Source organism: Bombina bombina, chromosome 3, assembly GCF_027579735.1.
Source record: "Bombina bombina isolate aBomBom1 chromosome 3, aBomBom1.pri, whole genome shotgun sequence".
NCBI lineage: Eukaryota > Metazoa > Chordata > Amphibia > Anura > Bombinatoridae > Bombina > Bombina bombina.
Window position 1 is genome coordinate 1091581979 of NC_069501.1, and position 20274 is coordinate 1091602252.

The following is a 20274-nucleotide window of genomic DNA, read 5'->3' on the forward strand; positions in this document are numbered from 1 at the left end:
AGCATTTACTCCTTTTGGCAGAAAAGGTCAGTTCTTATGGCAATATTGGTATAAACAATTTAGGAAAATAAATATTTCCCAGAGACCTTGAATGTGTATGTTCCTGGAATGCAAATCTATGTAACTTATGCTATCAAAACAACATGTTTTTAATATGACTAAAACATGTATTGTGTACGCAGATATGGCCCTATAAGAAGTAACATTTTCATAAACAGACCTAGCACATTCCTTCAAATAGCAACAATTTATAGTAAAGCCAATTTCTAAATACACTAAGGGCTAGATTTATCAAAGCTGAGACGGAGAGGGGCACGTATACACGCCCCTGTACATCTCAGCTCGCCTGTGACGGGGCAAAATTACCCGCAGGTAATCACCATTGCACACGAGCGCCATTTTGGACTAACCCTAAGAGGTTAGGAAAGCGGCGGTCTGGTGACCGCTGCTTGTTAAATTACGGCGAGCAAGTTCTTGTGAGAACTTGCAGCCGTAGGGCTTTGATAAATCGAGCCCTAAGGGCAAGATTAAAATAAGAAAATTGTCACATTTGTTTTCAAGAACACCTCACAAATGATATCACCATATTTATGAAAGGTTATGCGCCAATAAAGTCGCAACTTTTCATATGTGCGAACAAATTGACTCATGACCATTCACAAGTCTTAAATATATGTTAATAGGTTGTCTGGAAATGCCTAATTCTTGTATTAATCTCTATTAGCATTTTAAAATGCCTGTATATATTCGCAGTTCTCATATTTATGAAAAGTGGTGCATGCAATATTCACTGTTTTTAATCTCGCCAATTTGTAGGTTGCGAGGAGTGAAAAATAAAGAATGATGTTTGTCTGGAGGGAAAATGGAAATATGTATTTTTCTTGCTGTATCTAGGGTTAGAAATTGCCCACAACAAGGCGCAGAACCTGAATAATATTAATAATTAAATAACAAAAAGGTATACACAAATTTATAAAAAAGTAAATTAATTTAAGTGCAATTGAAATAAGTATTAAAAAGAACGAAGATAAGCTTCAAATAACGGCAACTTTCCTCAATGAAAGAGAGCCAAAGAAGGGGCAAAATAAAAATAACTTTTATATAAAAGAAATAACATTCTTACAAATGATTAAAACAAAAAACCATTTACCGGTGTCTAAAATTAAGATTGATAAAGTGTAAATGAACTTTTCGCAAGAAAACTAGGACGAGCCATTCGCTTGACATCGCAAAAAATGTTTGCCTCAAAAATGTCTCTAGAATTTTGATAAATACTGGCGACATTGTTGACTTTAATCGCATTTTTTGGGGCTTGATCAATTTTGCCCTAAATGTTCTATGCGGAAGCCTGGGAACTGTCCGATTCAGATAATTTTTACATTTTGCTCCATCAGTCTTATGAACAGGAACACAGTTTTGTAATTTGACAATTTTCATTCATCCATAATCAAATATCTAATGATGCTGGTCAAGGTATTTTTTTTCTTGGACAAAAACAAAATTGGTAGAACAAACGTGGAGGAACACATCAAGATCTAATCTGCCTTAGAAAAACATAATAAAAAGTAAACTGTTGCAGTTGTAAATGATATTCTTTTCTACCATTGGGTTAAACACATAGGTAAAATTGTAAACGCTGTACAGCTTTTCTGTCACTGCCAGTCACATAAAGATATGAGTGGATCAGTTAACCAACAGAGTCTCTCAACAGCCATTGATTGGCTGATCTGTGCGTATCCTTCCTGGAGCTGGATTTTTATTATATATATTTAAATAGTTCATATGCTAATCTGAGATTTTGTATAAAAAAATTATACCAATAATCAGCTTCTAAAAGCTTAGACAAATCTACCCCTTCATCTGACCTTAAAGGGACACTAAACCCAACTTATTTCTTTAATGATTCAGAAAGAGTATGTAATTTTAAGCAACTTTCTAATTTACTACTATTATCAATTTTCTTGGTTCACTTGCTATCTTTATTTAAAAAGCAGGAATGTAAATCTTAAGAGCCGGACCATTTTTGGTTGAGAACCTGGGTTATGCTTGCTTATTGGTTTGCTAAATGTAGCCACCAATAAGTAAGCGCTATCCAGGGTGCTGAACCTAAAATGGGCTTTAAATTACTGCTTTTTAAATAAAAATAGCAAGAGAAAAATTGATAGGAGTAAATTAGAAAGTTGCATGCGCTATCTAAATCATGAAAGAAAATATTTGAGTTTAGTATCCCTTTAAAGACGGATAAAAATCTTGTCCTACCTGGAAACACTATTTTTCAGCAAATATTCTGACTATGCCATCCCTTTTAAAATAGATGATGTCATTTCTTTTATAACTATACAAAACAATCAAATGCCTCATATCAACAAATATGTCTTTTGGCATTGTAATATCTATGTTGCTAAAATACTACAAAAATTAAATATGGGGATAACTGTTTAGGATTAGGTTTATGATAAACACTTTCTTCAGTTGAATGTTTAGATTATTCAGAAAAAAAAAATACGTTGATAAACATAGCAACATCTTAAAAAGGATAGAAAGGTCAAAATTGAATTGTGCATGGGGGCATTTAAATTTGAAAAAGAAACTTTTTGCAAAATACTTCCATTAGCAAAAATGCTTCAAGAAAAAGTTATTACCCCTCCCCCGTCGGCATATGCGCATATGCTGTGAGTGCCTGTGGACCAGTATTCAAACACCATACCTTCTCACAAAGTCAGTGGTGGCTTGTATGGCACAAATTAAAGGGACAGTCTACTCCAGAATTTGTTATTTAAATGCTCTGCACTATACATTTATAGAGATATTTTACTTGGAAATGCTTATTGTTTAAAAAGATAGATAATCCCTTTATTACCCATTTCCCAGTTTTTCAAAACCAGCACGGTTATATTAATATACTTTTTACCACTGTGATTACCTTGTGTATAAGCCTCTGCAGACTGCCCCCTTATGGCTTTAGCATTGCTTTTTGGTAATTAAAAGGCCGCTAAATTCCGCTGTGCACACTTGTATTATGCCCAGCAGTAAAGGGGTTAACTAGGTAGCTTGTTGGGAACTTGAAGGGTTAATTTTAGCTTTAGTGTAGAGATCAGCCTCCCACCTGACATATCCCACCCCCAGACCCCTCTCAAACAGCTCTCTTCCCTTTCATATCTCACAATTGTCACCGACATCTTTAGTACTGGCAGAAAGTCTGCCAGAATAAAAATAAAAGGTTTATGTTCTTTTTTTTTATTTGAAAAAATGTAAATAATATATTTTCCGCAGTGTAGGATCCCCCTTATCACCCAACCTCCCTGAACTCCCCAAACAGCTCTCTAACCCTCCTCACTCTATTTGCCTCCATCTTGGGAACTGGCAGCTGTCTGCCAGTACCCACTTTTCAATAAAATTGGCTTTTTTTTTATAAATCCCACTTTTTCTGTAGTGTAGCTGTCACCCCTCAATACCCCTCCCAGATCCCTTTTTCCAACATTATTCCCCCCTCCCTCTCCCACCACTTGTTGTTAAGTGTGCGCGTGCATGACTCGGCCCCCCCAACCCCCCGTGTGCTCTCCCGCAAGTCAGATCCCCCGCTGGCTGGAACTTCTCCAGCGATGGGCCACCCACCCGCCTCCTTGCAATGGCCTCAATATCAAACTTCACAGCAATACCCCAAAAAACGTCTGGGAACAATCATGATCACTTGAAAACCCTGAGGAAGTACAGGGTACATCCTTGGTCATTAAGTGACAGTTTTTGTAGGACGTACCCTAAGGGGTTTATTATCACATTCCCCAGAAAAAAAAAATCCTAAAAGGTGTTCATTGGCATCCTGATTCAGCTAAGGCCACATTTTTTGCATTATTTTTGATCAATAGTGAGGTCGCGAACCATTTGGGTTCGCGAACAGCGAACTTCCCCAAAAGTTTGCGAACCGGCGAACCGCCATTGACTTCAATGGGCAGGCGAATTTTTAAACCCACAGGAACTCTTTCTGGCCACAATGGTGATGGAAAAGTTGTTTCAAGGGGACTAACACCTGGACTGTGGCATGCCGGAGGGGGATCCATGGCAAAACTCCCATGGAAAAATTACATAGTTGATGCAGAGTCTGGTTTTAAGCCATAAAGGGCATAAATCACCTAACATTCCAAAATTGTTTGGAATAACGTGCTTTAAAACATCAGGTATGATGTTGTATCGATCAGGTAGTGTGACACTGTGCCCTGGCAAGCAGGCCCTGAAACGCACATGTGTGAAGGAAACTGACTGCTATTATTTAACACAGTCAAAAAAGTGTTGTTTTTTTTTAAATCTACACTACTGTTACACCAGATATGAGTTGCACTGGGGTGACACTGTGCCCTGGCAGGCAGACCCTGAAACGCACATGTGTGAAGGAAACGGACTGCTATTATTTAACACAGTCAAAAAAGTGTTTTTTTTTTTAAATCTACACTACTGTTACACCAGATATGAGTGGTGGCACTGGGCAAGTAGGCACAGTATACGCTGTGAGACTGACACACACGCTGGCAGGCAACTGCAATTAGATTACACAGGGAAAAAAAAAAGCAGACTGATGTTCTAGCCCTAAAAAGGGCTTTTTGGGGTGCTGTCCTTACAGCAGAGATCAGGTGAGTCCATCAGGACTGTAGTGGACACTGAATTGCCGCTAATTGCACCTGCGCACCACACTTCTGAAAGAGGCTGTTTAGACACGTTATGCCAAAGGATGCAGGGCCCAAATGGAATAGCATAATAGCTGGAATTCTCAAAACTGAACCCCTAAACTATATATTTTTAAAGTAGACAACCCAATGTATTGATCTAGGCCCATTCTGTCATTTAATGTGACCAGTTGGCAGTCAGTAAAGTAAGCTGTAAAGCTATTGATTTCCCAGCCTTTATCTTTTGGAGATTAGCTGTTGTGGCAAACATTTTTGTATTTTTCTTACTGTTCCACGGGCCAGTGTGTCACAGCACTATAATATTTTAAAGAGTGGGATGCTGGGCTAATAATTGTTAACATACAGATGGTAGCCATAGCCTAATAAAAGCTGAACAAGGTCCCATACAATTTTCTCACTTATACCTAGATGAGGAGGACAGTCAGATGGATCCAGTTTACAATCTTTCCCTTCATAAATCCTGGAACTGTGGATGTATCCTTTGAAATTCTCACTCATTTTATAATATGTAATGCCATAATGTGATCTTTTGGAGGGGATATACTGTTTAATAAAGTAGTCTGCCTTTGAACAGCACCAGGGCACCATCTTAGATGGGGTATAAACTTCTGGAAATAATTTATTTAAATATTCAATATGGGGTCTGAGTTTATATAAAAAGTCCAAATTAACTCACATGTAGGGCCTGTGAGCTTGTAAAATGCAGAAAACTGAATTCATATCTTTTTCCGGGCATTACTTCTGGGAAGAGAGGCGTTGAATATATAGGGTGGGTAGGATATATACATTTGAACTCTTTACAAGCACTGTGAAGAAACATTGGGGTATTGAGGCGGTGATTTTGGCCCTAAAATTGGGATTTATAAGACGCTATTATGCCAATACTTTTGTCCACTGTTGTTGTGCCTCTCAGAGTTCTTTTTAATATATGTTTTAATAATAAAAGCTTTTAACGGGGGTGGGGGGGGGGGGTGGAGTCTGGCCACACAGGGAGATGGCCGCAAGCTAAGAGGGCTCCTAATACCCATGTTGGCAATCATAGCTTAATCCCAGTGCTATTCCCTTGAAAGCTCTCCCAAACCAGGGGATATTTCAGGCAGAAGCCATAACGCAACAGAGATTGTGTGGGAAGTTCCGACGAAACGATCGCTGCACATCAGGAAGCTTGACATACCTGCTACGCAAGGACGGCTTTAAATGGCGGCGGCTCCGACTGCAGAATAATACGGCACACAAAGCTACAACCTTCACAGGAGTGACTACCGCTCTACTCTAATACTCCCCAGAGCTGAAGATCAGTGCCTATATAGAGCAGAGGGTGGCAAGTGGAGAGTGGAGGCACGGTAAAAGAAAAAGTGAACAGCGCAAAGTGTCATAACCGGATCAGATACTACGCTGCAGACCAAAAGCGAGTCCTCCGGAAGTATAAGTCCCAGATTGGGGTAAGTAGCTGGTCTACAACACTCGGACAGCTAGCATACTCTGACATAAAAAAAAAATTCTTCTATTGGAACATTGGGGCAAGGGGCCTTGGGGCAGACACAGAAACATCCACAACAGGATACAAAACATACTGCATCACCGGTACAGGCTGCAAACAGGCTCTAGATTTGCCAGTCTTATAAAAAGACACTAAAGATCTGTTGGTTCTGATAAAGAAAAGGCAGGTACAATATTCACTTCTGCAACCCTCTCCTTTTGAATATCAGAAGTAATAAGAGACAGGATTTCAGTATATTCTGGGGCAAGGAGATATTTCAGTATTTCGCTCAGGAGCTTCGATGAGGAAAGGAAGCAACTACATCAAATAGAAAGACATATATATATATATATATATATATATATATACCCCCAAGTGACTGCCCCAAATGTAATGCCGTGTAAGAGACACAATAAGTCTGGGAAGACTAATCCCTCTAGTTCACTCAGCCAATATTTAAAACCAATTGAGTCCAGGATAGACACTGTTAAGGATAACATGGCTAGCAAGCAGAGTGCCACATCCGCTCAGATTACCCAAGCTGACACCTTACAATCCTCATATGTCACAAAGGATGATATTCAACATCTATCTTCAAAAGAAGACATACAAGGCATACTTATGGAAATGAGAAATCTATTTGGGGATCTCAGAAAAGATTTGAGCGCCTTAGACAATAGAGTCCTGGCCATTGAGGATCAACATAGTTCCATCAATGAAAATATAAAACACACCTCAGAGGAATTACAGAGTCAATCAGAACAAATCTTCTTCTTAACAGACAAAATGGAAGATCTAGATAATCGTTGCAGACGCAACAACCTCAGATTTAGAGGCATATCAGAATCGGTTCATCCCCCTGCGATTGAGGGTTATCTTCAGGCCCTATTCAGGGTAATAAAGGGTTCCCCCATAGCAAAAGAGGTCCCTATTGAAAGGGCCCACAGGGCACTCAGACCCAAGCCCCCTCCGAAAGCTCTACCCAGAGACATCATTGTAAAATTCCTGAGTTTTAAGGACAAGGAAGAGATCCCTAAAGGTGCCAGAGCTAAACATCCCATCACACACGTGGGAGAGGAAATACAAATATTTACAGACCTGTCACCAGTCACCCTTCAGAAACGTTGTGAGCTGTCACACATAACCTCTCATCTTCGCAGAAATAAGATCCAATACTGGTGGGGCTTCCCAGTGTCGATAATTGTTAAAAGGACACTGAACCCAATTTTTATCTTTTGCGATTCAGATAGAGCATGCCATTTTAAGCAACTTTCTCATTTACTTCTATTATCAATTTTTCTTCGTTCTCTTGCTATCTTTATTTGAAAAAGAAAGTCCAGTACCTTGGACAGCACTTGTTTATTGGTGGATGAATTTATCCACCAATCAGCAAGAACAACCCAGGTTGTTCACCAAAATGGGCTGGCATTTAAGCTTACATTCTTGCTTTTCAAATAAAGATACCAAGAGAATGAAGAACATTTGCTAATAAGAGTAAATTAGAAAGTTGCATGCTCTATCTGAATCACAAAAGAAAAAAACTGGGTTCAGTGTCCCTTTAATCACAACAACAAAACATGTTATCTACAAGCCTGGTACCAAACCTCAACTCTTCTATAAGGATTTGGCTATGCCGAGCAACAATGAAGAGACTCTGTCCCATCCTCCTGAGGAGAAGAGGCCCAGACCTTTGGCTCCTGCAGTAAATTCTTCCCCAGATGCTTAGATAAGTATAATGTCTTTTTTGCAAAGCGGGGAAAATGTTGTTGGCAAACTTGAGACTGTAAATCAAGGGGAATATATTGTAAAACAAACCTCTCAGGTTTCTCTTTTCGCTGCAAAGGGAGGTATGAAAATTTGATACTATTGGACTTTAGACAGCTTTAACCCCTTAATGACCGAGGACGTGCAGGGTACGTCCTCAAAAAAAAGGCAGTTAATGCCTGAGAACGTACCCTGCACGTCCTCGGTTTGGAAAGCAGCTGGAAGCGATCCTGCTCGCTTCCAGCTGCTTTCCGGTTATTGCAGTGATGCCTCGATATCGAGGCATCCTGCAATAACCATTTGTAGCCATCCGGTGCAGAGAGAGCCACTCTGTGGCCCTCTCTGCACCGGACATTAACGGCTACGTTCGTTGGTGGGTGGGAGCCGGTATGGGAGGTGGGTGGCGGCCATCGATGGCCTTTGTGATGCGGAGGGGGGGCGGGATCGGGGGCGGGGACGACCGGGGGGACGCGCACGGACGCGCGCGCGTGCACGGGGAGGCCGGGCGGGCGCGTGCACGGGGAGGGAGCGGGTGGGAACCACTACGCTACAGAAAATGTTTATGTTAGAAGTGGGGATCAAAGGGGTTAATATGGTTTTTTTGGTGATCGGTTTGGCTGGTGGGGTATTGGACTGTGGGGGGGAAGCTACACTACAGAAACAAAAAGTAAAACATAAAAAATAAAACATTTTTATTTGCAAACTGGGTACTGGCAGACAGCTGCCAGTACCCAAGATGGCCCCAATAAGGCAGAGGGGGAGGGTTAGGGAGCTATTTTGGGGGGATCAGGGAGGTTGGGGGCTAAGGGGGGACCCTACATAGCAGCATATGTAAATATGCTTAAAAAAAATTTTTTTTTTTATACCTTTTATTTTAGTACTGGCAGACTTTCTGCCAGTACTTAAGATGGCGGGGACAATTGTGGGGTGGGGGAGGGAAGAGTGCTGTTTGGGAGGGATCAGGGGGTGGGATGTGTCAGGTGGGAGTCTGATCTCTACACTAAAGCTAAAATTAACCCTGCAAGCTCCCTACATGCTCCCTAATTAACCCATTCACTGCTGGGCATAATACACGGTTGGTGCGCAGTGGCATTTAGCAGCCTTCTAATTACCAAAAAGCAAAGCCAAAGCCATATATGTCTGCTATTTATGAACAAAGGGGATCCCAGAGAAGCATTTAAAACCATTTGTGCCATAATTGCACAAGCTGTTTGTAAATAATTTTAGTGAAAAACCTAAAGTTTGAAAAAGTGAACAATTTTTTTTTATTTGATTGCTTTTGGCGGTGAAATGGTGGCATGAAATATACCAAAATGGGCCTAGATCAATAATTGGGGTTGTCTACTACACTACACTAGAGCTAAAATTAACCCTAGAAGCTCCCTACATGCTCCCTAATTAACCCATTCACTGCTGGGCATAATACACGGTTGGTGCGCAGTGGCATTTAGCAGCCTTCTAATTACCAAAAAGCAAAGCCAAAGCCATATATGTCTGCTATTTATGAACAAAGGGGATCCCAGAGAAGCATTTACAACCATTTATTCCATAATTTCATGAGTTGTTTGTAAATAATTTCAGTGAGAAACCTAAAGTTTGTGAAAAAATTTGTGAAAAAGTAAAATAATTTTTTTATTTGATCGCATTCGGCGGTGAAATGGTGCCATGAAATATACCAAAATGGGCCTAGATCAATACTTTGGGATGTCTTCTAAAAAAAAATATATACATGTCAATGGATATTCAGAGATTCCTGAAAGATATTAGTGTCCCAATGTAACTAGCGCTAATTTTGAAAAAAAGTGGTTTGGAAATGGCAAAGTGCTACTTGTACTTATAGCCCTATAACTTGCAAAAAAAGTAAAGAACATGTAAACATTGGGTATTTCTAAACTCAGGACAAAATTTAGAAACTATTTAGCATGGGTGTTTTTTGGTGGTTGTAGATGTGTAACAGATTTTGGGGGTCAAAGTTAGAAAAAGTGTGTTTTTTCCATTTTTTCCTCATATTTTATAATATTTTTTATAGTAAATTATAAGATATGATGAAAATAATGGTATATTTTGAAAGTCCATTTAATGGCGAGAAAAACGGTATATAATATGTGTGGGTACAGTAAATGAGTAAGAGGAAAATTACAGCTAAACACAAACACCACAAAAATGTAAAAATAGCCTTGGTCCCAAACGGACAGAAAATGGAAAAGTGCTGTGGTCATTAAGGGGTTAATTCTATGTGTAATTTTTTTTTAAAAAAATTCCAAATGGGAGTTTAGAAGAGTAAAACTCTATAGTATCTGAAGAAATATGAGATCAAAGCACTTCATCACTCCTCCTAAACAAAGCTGTCTTTGTGTTGTTTTCTTAGTTCACTTTAAATAAGAGGTTATTCAACTACTACAGATCACAATATACCCTGGTGGATCTTTCCTTCTAAGCCTATCCCTTTCTTCCTTCTTTAACCTCTTCTCTCTCCCCCCCCCTCCTTTTTTCATCCCCTCTTCCTCATCCATCTTACCCGCCCCTTCTTCCCTTCTCTTCCCACCCTTATACAACCCCCTCCTTTTAGTCCTACCCCTCCCATTACCCTCCTTTTCTCGCTTTCCCTTTCCTTTCCCTCTCCCCCCCTCCTCCTTTCCTTTTTTCCTACCTCTTGTCAAAACTGGGATTTTATCTCACATTATGTTACTATTTATTGCTTGCTATACATGGGTGTACTACCCCCATTTGTCACATTTGTTATAATTGATGTTTGTTTGAATTAATATTGTTCAAAGACCTTTGTTTTACATTTTTTTGTTTGTTCTTAACAACTTAAGATTTACTCAGTCTACATCTAAAAAAGCGCTACTACTCGCTCACTCTTCTCTAGATATCTCTTTTTTCTAACTTTTCTTTACAACTTTATAGTTCTCGTACCTCACCCCCCCCACACACACACACCCTTAGCAGCTTTTTTTTTTTTTTCTCTCCTTGACCTACATCAATATGCAACCAAAACCCAGCAAATTTCAATTTCACTCTATAGAAATAACCACAATTAATGCTAAAGGCCTAAATAATCCCGGTAAACGCTCCATTGCATTTCGAGACCTGAACAAACTCAATAGCCACATCCTAAAGCTCCAAGAAACCCATTTTCAGAAGGGAAAATAACCCAAATGGTACAATACGCAATACCCCATGGCCTATTTTGCCTCCGGACCCAATAAGAAGGCTGGAGTTGGTATTTTATTTCACCGAACCCTACCTGTAAAAACCAATCAAATTATAAAGGATCCTGAAGGTAGATACATCCTACTGACAGGCTTACTCTATGGTCATCAAATTACACTCATTAACATCTATGCTCCAAACCAGACACATATTGGGTTCTTCAAAAAAATAGCTAACTTGATTCTTGACCACTCCCAGGGAGTGGTATTCATGGCGGGGGATTTTAATGTCTCCCTAGATCCACACTTAGACTCCTCAAGGGGGACTTCCAGTATCAATAAAAAGAAACTAAATGTTATAAAAAATATATTTCAAAATCTCACACTTCATGACACATGGAGGACATTACACCCTCTAGACAGGGATTATACCTTTTTCTCTAACCCCCACAATTGCTATACACAGATCGACCATATATACACTGATTCACAAGGCCTATCTATCACATGCGAATGTGATATCGGATCTATCACTTGGTCTGATCATGCCCCGGCAACTTCTAGAGTGTTATGGCCGGATGTCCCGATCTCTCACAAAGTCTGGAGATTGGATGATTCCCTATTGAACGACACACTGTTTCTAGAGACGGTTCAAAAAAACATTGCCGAATATTTTACACTAAATTCTCAGACCTCCTCATCTCGACAGATAGAATGGGAAGCTCATAAGACAGTAGTTAGAGGATTACTAATAAAACATAAATCCAAACTAAATAGGATAACAAGGGAAAAACATACTATTACAAAAAATCAGTGCATTAGAAACTGTCCATAAGCAAAACCCTTCTGACGAAAAGACCACATCCGAACTTAATGACACTAGACTTTTGCTCAAGCAACACCTGACTGAAATACACCAACGTAAGGCTCTTTTCCTTAAACAATACTATTTTGAAGGGGGAAACAAACTTGGTAAAATATTAGCTAGAAATTTAAGAAGGAAACAATTGAACACTTATATACACTCTCTTGACACTCCAGACAGTAAAACAGTAAAGGATAGTCCTGCAATTGCTGCCACTTTCAGAAATTATTATAGTAACCTATATAACTTAGGGGAGAGCAATCCAAGAGATAACTCCCTACTGGATGAAGGCCTGAACCAATACTTTAAAGATCTAAAGGTCTAAAGGTCCCAATAATAAGCACACAAGCAGCTGACTCTTTGTCTGCCCCTATTACCATAGAAGAACTTCACAAACTTAAATACCTAGGGATACATTTAACACCTTGCGTACAATACCTTTTTAAATACAATTATACCCCTTTAAAAAACGACATTATAAGAGATTTGTCAAGATGGAAGAATAAACCTCTTTCCTGGCTAGGGAGGATAGGTGTATTTAAAATGAACATCCTTCCTAGGATCCTTTATGTCCTTCAGGCGTTACCAATCCCTTTGCCTGATGGATATACTCACCAACTACAAACCATAATAGAGAGGTACATTTGGGCAAACATTAGACCTAGGGTTCCAAAGAAAATGATGTACGTGCCAAGGGATAGAGGGGGGTTGGGGCTGCCTAATTTGTCAGCATATAGGAGAGCGATCTTTCTACAAAGATTAATAGAATGGTCCCAAAATAGCACTGATAAGGCCTGGCTGCACTTAGATAGGCAAATATTCTCAATGAATAACGTAGGCACATTAGCATGGACTTCTCCATCTTACAGGCCTAGACACTTAAATACATCATAACGGCAGAAACACTGGCAGAATGGGATAGAACATTGGCAACAAGCACTCATGTCTCATCTAGAAACTCACCACTTACACCGATAATTGAGAATGTAGACCTCCCATACCACAAACTGGGCTCCCGTATTAAAAAGCCCTACAGCCTTAGGGTGGGATCTATGCAGTTTCTTAAGGATAATAACATTATTAAAACCCAGATCCAATTGGCCGAGACTCATACAGAAATTTTCTCCTCGTGGCTAACCTATAACCAGTTGCTCCATTATATCTCCCTCAGGCACAGGAACGTTTTGGGTAGAGAACACCCTTTGAAAAACGTTGTATCCTTCCAAACACGCCTAGACATCTAATATCTATTTTATATAAAATAACTTCTACTGCAGATCAAACAACACTACCTTCATACACTTTGCTTGGAATAAAGAGTTACCGCAAGAAATTGACTCTGACTCATGGTTAAGGGCTTTTGAACTCACTCATCAGGGTCTGCCAACATACAAGAGATTCATATTCAATTTTTGAGTCGTTGGTACCTCACCCCGGTCAGACTACATAAAATGTTCCCATCTCTGAGTAGCACATGCTGGAGAGGATGTGGAGGGGAGGGCTCCTTGACACATATATGGTGGTCTTGCCCTAGATTACATACCTTTTGGGCGAGTATTTTTTCCATTCATCTCTAACTTACTGAACACACATATACCAAATACCCCAGACAGTATTTTATTTTGTTAATTGCCTAAAATTAAAGAACCAACTAAGCTAGCGCTCCTTCTGATAATGATCACGGGAGCAAAAAAACTCATCCCCAAGGGGTGGAAAACACAAAATGTCCCGTCTGTAGAGGATTGAAAGAGACAAGTCTTGGAGCTTATCACTTTAGAAAGATATCATTACCTTAAAATAGATAAATTAGATACTTATGAAATGATCTGGGCGGTTTGGACTGGTACTATATAAAGCGTCCCTTCCCCCCCCCCTTTTTTTCTCTCTCTTTTCTCTCTTTCCTCCTTTCCCTACCTCTCTATCCCATATTCTTTAGATATTATTAAGTGCGTTTTGTATTGACTGTAATTAAATTAACAATGGCTACCTTGTTATATATTCTAAACTATAAAGATTACAGATATTAAAGATAAGAATTTACAGAAAGTAAGAAAATTGTATAAAAGAAGAGAGCTATTCAAATGAATATGTGTGGGTTTACACATCCTTATATAAATTTTGATATTGCTGTTTATGTTTTGGTGCGAATATTGTAAACCTGAATTTATACCAATAAAGCTCTTTTGAAAGAAAAAAAAAAAAAAGCTTTTAATGGATGTTACTATATTTGACTGAGCTTGTCTAATAGCTCAGAATCATGTGCGTAATACCATGGAAGGTTTTTAAGGTCTCTCTCTTTTTTGTGTCCTTGAGAGACAAAGCAAATAAATGTTACTGGACAGTGTATCCTCTTTTTAATTTTTTCAATATGTATTGCTGTTTATGTCACAAAACTATATTGATATAGGGTGGGTAGACTAATAGGATTTTATAGATGGCTTACGTACAATGCCATAATGAGAGTGAGACCCCAAAAAATGTTACACCTACATGGCTGGAGGATTTCTGGGCTGCGCATTGCTGTGCACATGAATTTGTTTGCACAACCAAATCTTCAATTAATTAGGGAGGGGGAAAAAAATGTAGAAAAATGCTGCTGGGGTGAAATTAGTTACATTTATACCCGCAGAATTACAAAATTAGACATTTCTGGGCAATATGATTCAGGGGAATTGCAAATTAAAGTGCTTTCTACAGGAGGTTGGGCCAATCATCAAATGGGATTTCTCAGTTTTTTTGGAAGGGGCAGTTGGAGTTCATCTTCAATATCACTTTGTTCACCATTGGCTAGATTACTAGTTTTGCGGCACAGCTATACCGCTGAAAAATTGGCCATTGCGTGTTGATTGGCTGGGAACACATAAATATTACGAGTTGCGGCGGTATAGCTATAACGCAAGCATTTTAGCCTCTAACGCAACGTCCATTCTGCACTCAAATAGGTTTATTTAAGTGTCGGCGATGTCGGGGGAAGCGGATTAGGGGTTAATAACTTTTATTAGTGTCGGAGAGCGACGGAATAGGAGTTAATAATTAGATTTAGTGTCGGCGATGTCAGGGAGCGGCGGATTAGGGGTGTTTAGACTATGGGTTTATGTTAGGTTGATGTCTATGGGGGAAAGAGTGCACGAGCACGTAAACTCAGCCCTTGGCTTTTGTGCGGTATGGAGCTTAACGCACAGCACAAGGAGGTTTTTGTGTAACTTTTAATGGCAGCGCTATGAAGAGTGCAATAATGCAAATTTTTTGCCATTCTTTTCGCACCCTGTTTAGCGCAAAACTAGTAATCTATGTGTATCTGAGTTATGCTGGTATTCAGATCCAGAAGGGTCAATATCTGAATCTGATTTATTAAGAAAATCATACGCTTTTTTATACTTTTCCTAGTGGGGAGCCCAATTACTACTGGCTGATCAGTGCGGACTCATAAGTAACTCCACAGGAGTCAGCACAATGTTACCTATATGACACACATAGACTAGCGCTGTCTAGTTGTGATAAGGGGCAGCTTTCAAGGGCTTAGAAATTAGCATATGAGCCTACCTAGGTTTAGATTTCAACAAAATACCAAGAGAACGAATCAAATTTTTTTCTACAAATATATATATATATATATATATATATATATATATTATCGGTAGATAGGTGAGCAGATCTATAGATCTAACACTCAAAATAAAAAGTTGCCTACTCAAAAGCTCCTCCGCAACAGTAACGATTCTGCCTGCTTTTATGATTATATATATATATATATTTATTATACACACATATATAGATATATACATTATACATATACATTATACATATAAAAAAATGTAACTAATTGAATGGGGACAGGAATAATCTTACAATTTAATCCATATATTTGTATGTATATTATATATTCAATTTCACCTTCGATATCATCTAAGGTTAACTGGTGCAGACCCTTAAAAATGAATTTTGTTACTAAATGAAAGAAAGGATTGCGAAAAGGATAGATTAAACTCTTTTCTAAAAGTAAGGAATACAGCTCTCTTTTAATACTTAAAAACGTATCCGTTTATTATCAATATTTATACATCTCTCAGCTATGGGTGAATTCCACTGTGGAAAAAAACAAACAATGCCTCAGTGTACATAAGTTACAAAATTCCTTTTGAAAAAACATAAATTTTAACACATAATATATTCCTTTAAACCTTCACATAATATATCCCTTTAAACCTTATAACACAAATCTATTGGCATAAATCGGACAGTCCATCCTTTATATTCACAGATAATCGGATTGTCCAGCCTGATTTTAATAGAACCAAAAGCAGATTCTGTTTGTTTGATAAGAGCAGATTCCTCAGCTTCCACACTAAGGGGCCGATTTATCATGGCCCGAATGGGGCCGTATACCCGTTTCCGCGCGAACCTTCAGGCTTGCCGGAAACAGGAATTAAGAAGCAGTGGTCTTAAAACCGCTGCTCCTTAACTCATATGCCTCCTCTGAGGCGGCGGACATTAATCCGCCCAATCTCATACGATCGGGTTGATTGACACCCAATGCTAGTGGCCGATTGGTCGTGAATCTGCAGGGGCGGCATTGCACAAGCAGTTCACCAGAACTGCTTGTACAATGATAAATGCTGACAGCGTTTGCTCTCAGCATTTATCGATGTCTGGCAGACATGATTCGCTACAGCGAATCATGTCCGCCAGACACTTAATAAATTGGCCCCTAAGGATGAAAATTGCAGGCTATATTTCTCAACCATGGTCCTCAAGTACCCCTAACAGGCCAGATTTTCATTAGAGCTGAACTAGAGCACAAGTTAAATAATCAGCTGATGGGTGAGAGCTGATTATTATCCATGGTTACTGATCAGCTGATTATTTCACTTGTGCTCTAGTTCAGCTATAATGAAAACCTGGCCTGTTAGCGGTACTTGAGGACCGCGGATGAGAAACATTGGTCTAGTGAACCGTGCTAACCCTCTCCCCCAAATCCTTATTTCCATTTTATTTTTGTATTATAGGGAACAAAGATGTATTCTGTAGCTTAGGTGCTCCCACCACCCATCATCACGTTTTTGTGTAAGGGCCGCCCCATCCATCCAACTCCTATGATTACAGCACCAATTTTTTTCTAGTATAGTGAACCCCTACCTACCCTGTAAACATAAGGGCCACCCCATATCTCTCCCACAGCCCATGATTACAGCACCATTATTTTTTTCTGTAGTATAGGGAATAAGAACCTACCCCACCCCTGTAAACATTATTTTAAAGTTTTTTACCTGTAGTGTAGCGGTTTTCCCTCTTTCCCACCGGCAAGCCTTTGTATGTAGTATAGGGGCACTGCCCACCCTCTCCTAACCCACACCTCTACCCAGAGTGATTGACAGCACACACACAAGAGCAGGGTGCAGCACTGCACAAGGAAATACTTGTTTGCTAGTAAATACAGGAAACAAACATGGTGTCCACTGCCAGCTCACCATGAAGGTGGGCAGATTCCCAAGTGTGGAACCTTGCACATGGGGCCCTACGTTTGCAGACCCCTTGAGTACAAATTATTTTATAAGCTCACTTGTTATCTTTTAAGAGTCTGTGTTCAACTATGTTGACTACCATTGCTATTGTGTCAGCAGTGTATGGTTTTAGTAAACTTAATTTTAACATATAGATACAATGATCTATTGTGCCATTACTATTAATGAAGCATTTCATAATATTAGTCTTTGATCTTAAAGGGACATAAAACTAAAAAATGATTGCACTTTGTTTCTAATGATGCATAGTAAAAAAAAATGTGCAATGTATTTGATTTATGTTGTCCTTTCTCCAGTAGTTTACTTTTGAAATTGTGTTTTTTACACTTTTCTTTTGAGAGGCTGCAGGACATTTAACAGGTCAGAAGCCCCTACAACATTCTACACAGAGATTGCATAATCAGCATACGAATGTATTTACTTAGATCACAAACTGCCAAGGTGTCTCTGGAAAACAACAATTCATACTTTAACATGAACGTTTAAGCATTTACAACTTACATTTTGCTTGTGGATCTTTTGCAAAGTAGTCCTTAATACAAGCATATATAGAAATGGGGTTGAAGTCCCTTTAATCTAGGGTGACCAGACGTCCCCGATTTTAGGGGACAGTCCCCGGCTCCTGTTGTACTGCAGCCAAGCAATGGGTGGAAGTGACCGTCCAGATAACTTCACTTCGTCCCAGCATATGGCAGGCAGCGCACAGGTCAGAAGAGAAGAGCTTGTGTATGTGTGTATATGTGCGTATATATATATATATATATATATATATATATATGTGTGTATGTAGGCGTGTGTGTGTGTGTATATGAGTGAGTGTATGTGTGTGTATGTATACTTGTGTGTGTGTGTGTGTATACATGTATGCTTGTGTGTTTATGTGTATATGTGCACGTGTCTATATGTATGCTTGTATGTGTATGTTTATATATGTATGCTTTTGTGTGTGCATGCATGTATATATATATATATGCTTGTGTGTGCGCGCATGCGTGTATGTGTATATATGTATGCTTTTGTGTGTATGTGCATGTGTGTAAATGTTTGCTTGTGTGTGTGCATGCATGTATATATATATATATATATATATATATATATATGCTTGTGTGTGCGCGCATGCGTGTATGTGTGTATATATGTATGCTTGTGTGTGTATGTGCATGTGTGTAAATGTTTGCTTGTGTGTGTGCATGCATGTATATATATATGTGCTTGTGTGTGCGCGCATGCGTGTATGTGTGTATATATGTATGCTTGTGTGTGTGTGTGTATGTGCATGTGTGTAAATGTTTGCTTGTGTGTGTGCATGCATATATATATATATGCTTGTGTGTGCGCGCATGCGTGTATGTGTATATATGTATGCTTGTGTGTGTATGTGCATGTGTGTAAATGTTTGCTTGTGTGTGTGCATGCATGTATATATATATATATATATATATATGCTTGTGTGTGCGCGCATGCGTGTATGTGTGTATATATGTATGCTTGTGTGTGTATGTGCATGTGTGTAAATGTTTGCTTGTGTGTGTGCATGCATGTATATATATATATATGCTTGTGTGTGCGCGCATGCGTGTATGTGTGTATATATGTATGCTTGTGTGTGTGTGTGTGTATGTGCATGTGTGTAAATGTTTGCTTGTGTGTGCATGCATATATATATATATATATGCTTGTGTGTGCGCGCATGCGTGTATGTGTATATATGTATGCTTGTGTGTGTATGTGCATGTGTGTAAATGTTTGCTTGTGCGTGTGTGCATGTGTATACTTGTTTGTGTGAAATAATGTATATATATATATATATATATATATATCATACAATCACTCCATAAACCCATACCAAATACACTGCATACATAATTTGAGGAAAATATGCTATAAAATAGTTTGCCATTTGTCAATAAAAAAAAATGTCCCAGCATTTCATTTAAATAATGTGATCACCTTACTTTAAACAACTTGTATAATAGTTTCCCACAAGAGACGTACATAAGAAGCAACTGAGTCAATGAAGAAAAATAATTGTTGTTTTCCCTATTGTGCGTCATCAAGTGTTTAGAGGCAACAACCATAGGAATCGCTGGTAGGTGCATAAACATTACAATCACAAAGCTTGTGCACTAGTCAAAAGAGGTTTGTCATTCTCACCTCTACTCGTATCTTGCAGCAGTGTAGCAGCAGCAAAGCCAGCCACAGGCTGAGTATTGTGATAACACAGAGCCAGAAGTTCGGCTTGTACTTCATGTTGATTACTAAATTATTCCTGGGAGCCCTTCATGACCTGTAAATAGACAGAGGCGGATATTTGCATAGTTAGCACTTCTTTTCCTGTTTCCAGTCTTATGATTATTACAAGAGAGGACTGCTCCTCCCCCAGTAGTGATCATTAGTTCCTATACATTTATTTTATGTCCTGATAATATGAGCAGATATTGTGATGATAAACTGCTGTGGGCACCAATGCACTTTCTCTGAATATTAAAAAAATGTCGCAATCGAATTTAGAATGTTTTTTATTTAGCCTAAAAGAACATATCGTAGGCACATTGCGTATCATGTTCTGTATAACAAACATTATACAATACTGCACAGAATGATGGCCTGTTACATCTAGGGACATTAGCAGGTTTACTGCACATACAGATTCCCAGTGTGTGTGTTATCTACCCAGCACTGAATTAGTTAAACCTTCAGACACACTGGGGACTAAAGCCCAACGCGTCATTGTCGTCACTGCTTGGTTTCGGAATGAAACGACATATAAATTACATGCTAAACATATAATTCTTATTTTCAATTCCAC

The 20274-nt window shown here is 39.0% G+C and overlaps 1 protein-coding gene across 4 annotated transcripts in view; it reads right to left on the reverse strand.

Annotated features, from left to right (window-relative positions):
- NHLRC3 (NHL repeat containing 3) overlaps positions 1-20274 on the reverse strand; it is a 79176-nt gene that overhangs the window by 58405 nt on the left and 497 nt on the right. The window contains exons 1-2 of one of the 4 annotated variants that reach the window (XM_053708411.1): positions 20139-20157; positions 19620-19752 (exon numbers count right to left, since the gene is read on the reverse strand). In XM_053708411.1, coding sequence (XP_053564386.1) covers positions 19620-19715 — 96 coding nt within the window. In that variant the 5' untranslated portion in view covers positions 19716-19752; positions 20139-20157. The other 3 variants (XM_053708408.1, XM_053708409.1, XM_053708410.1) reach the window with 3 other exon arrangements.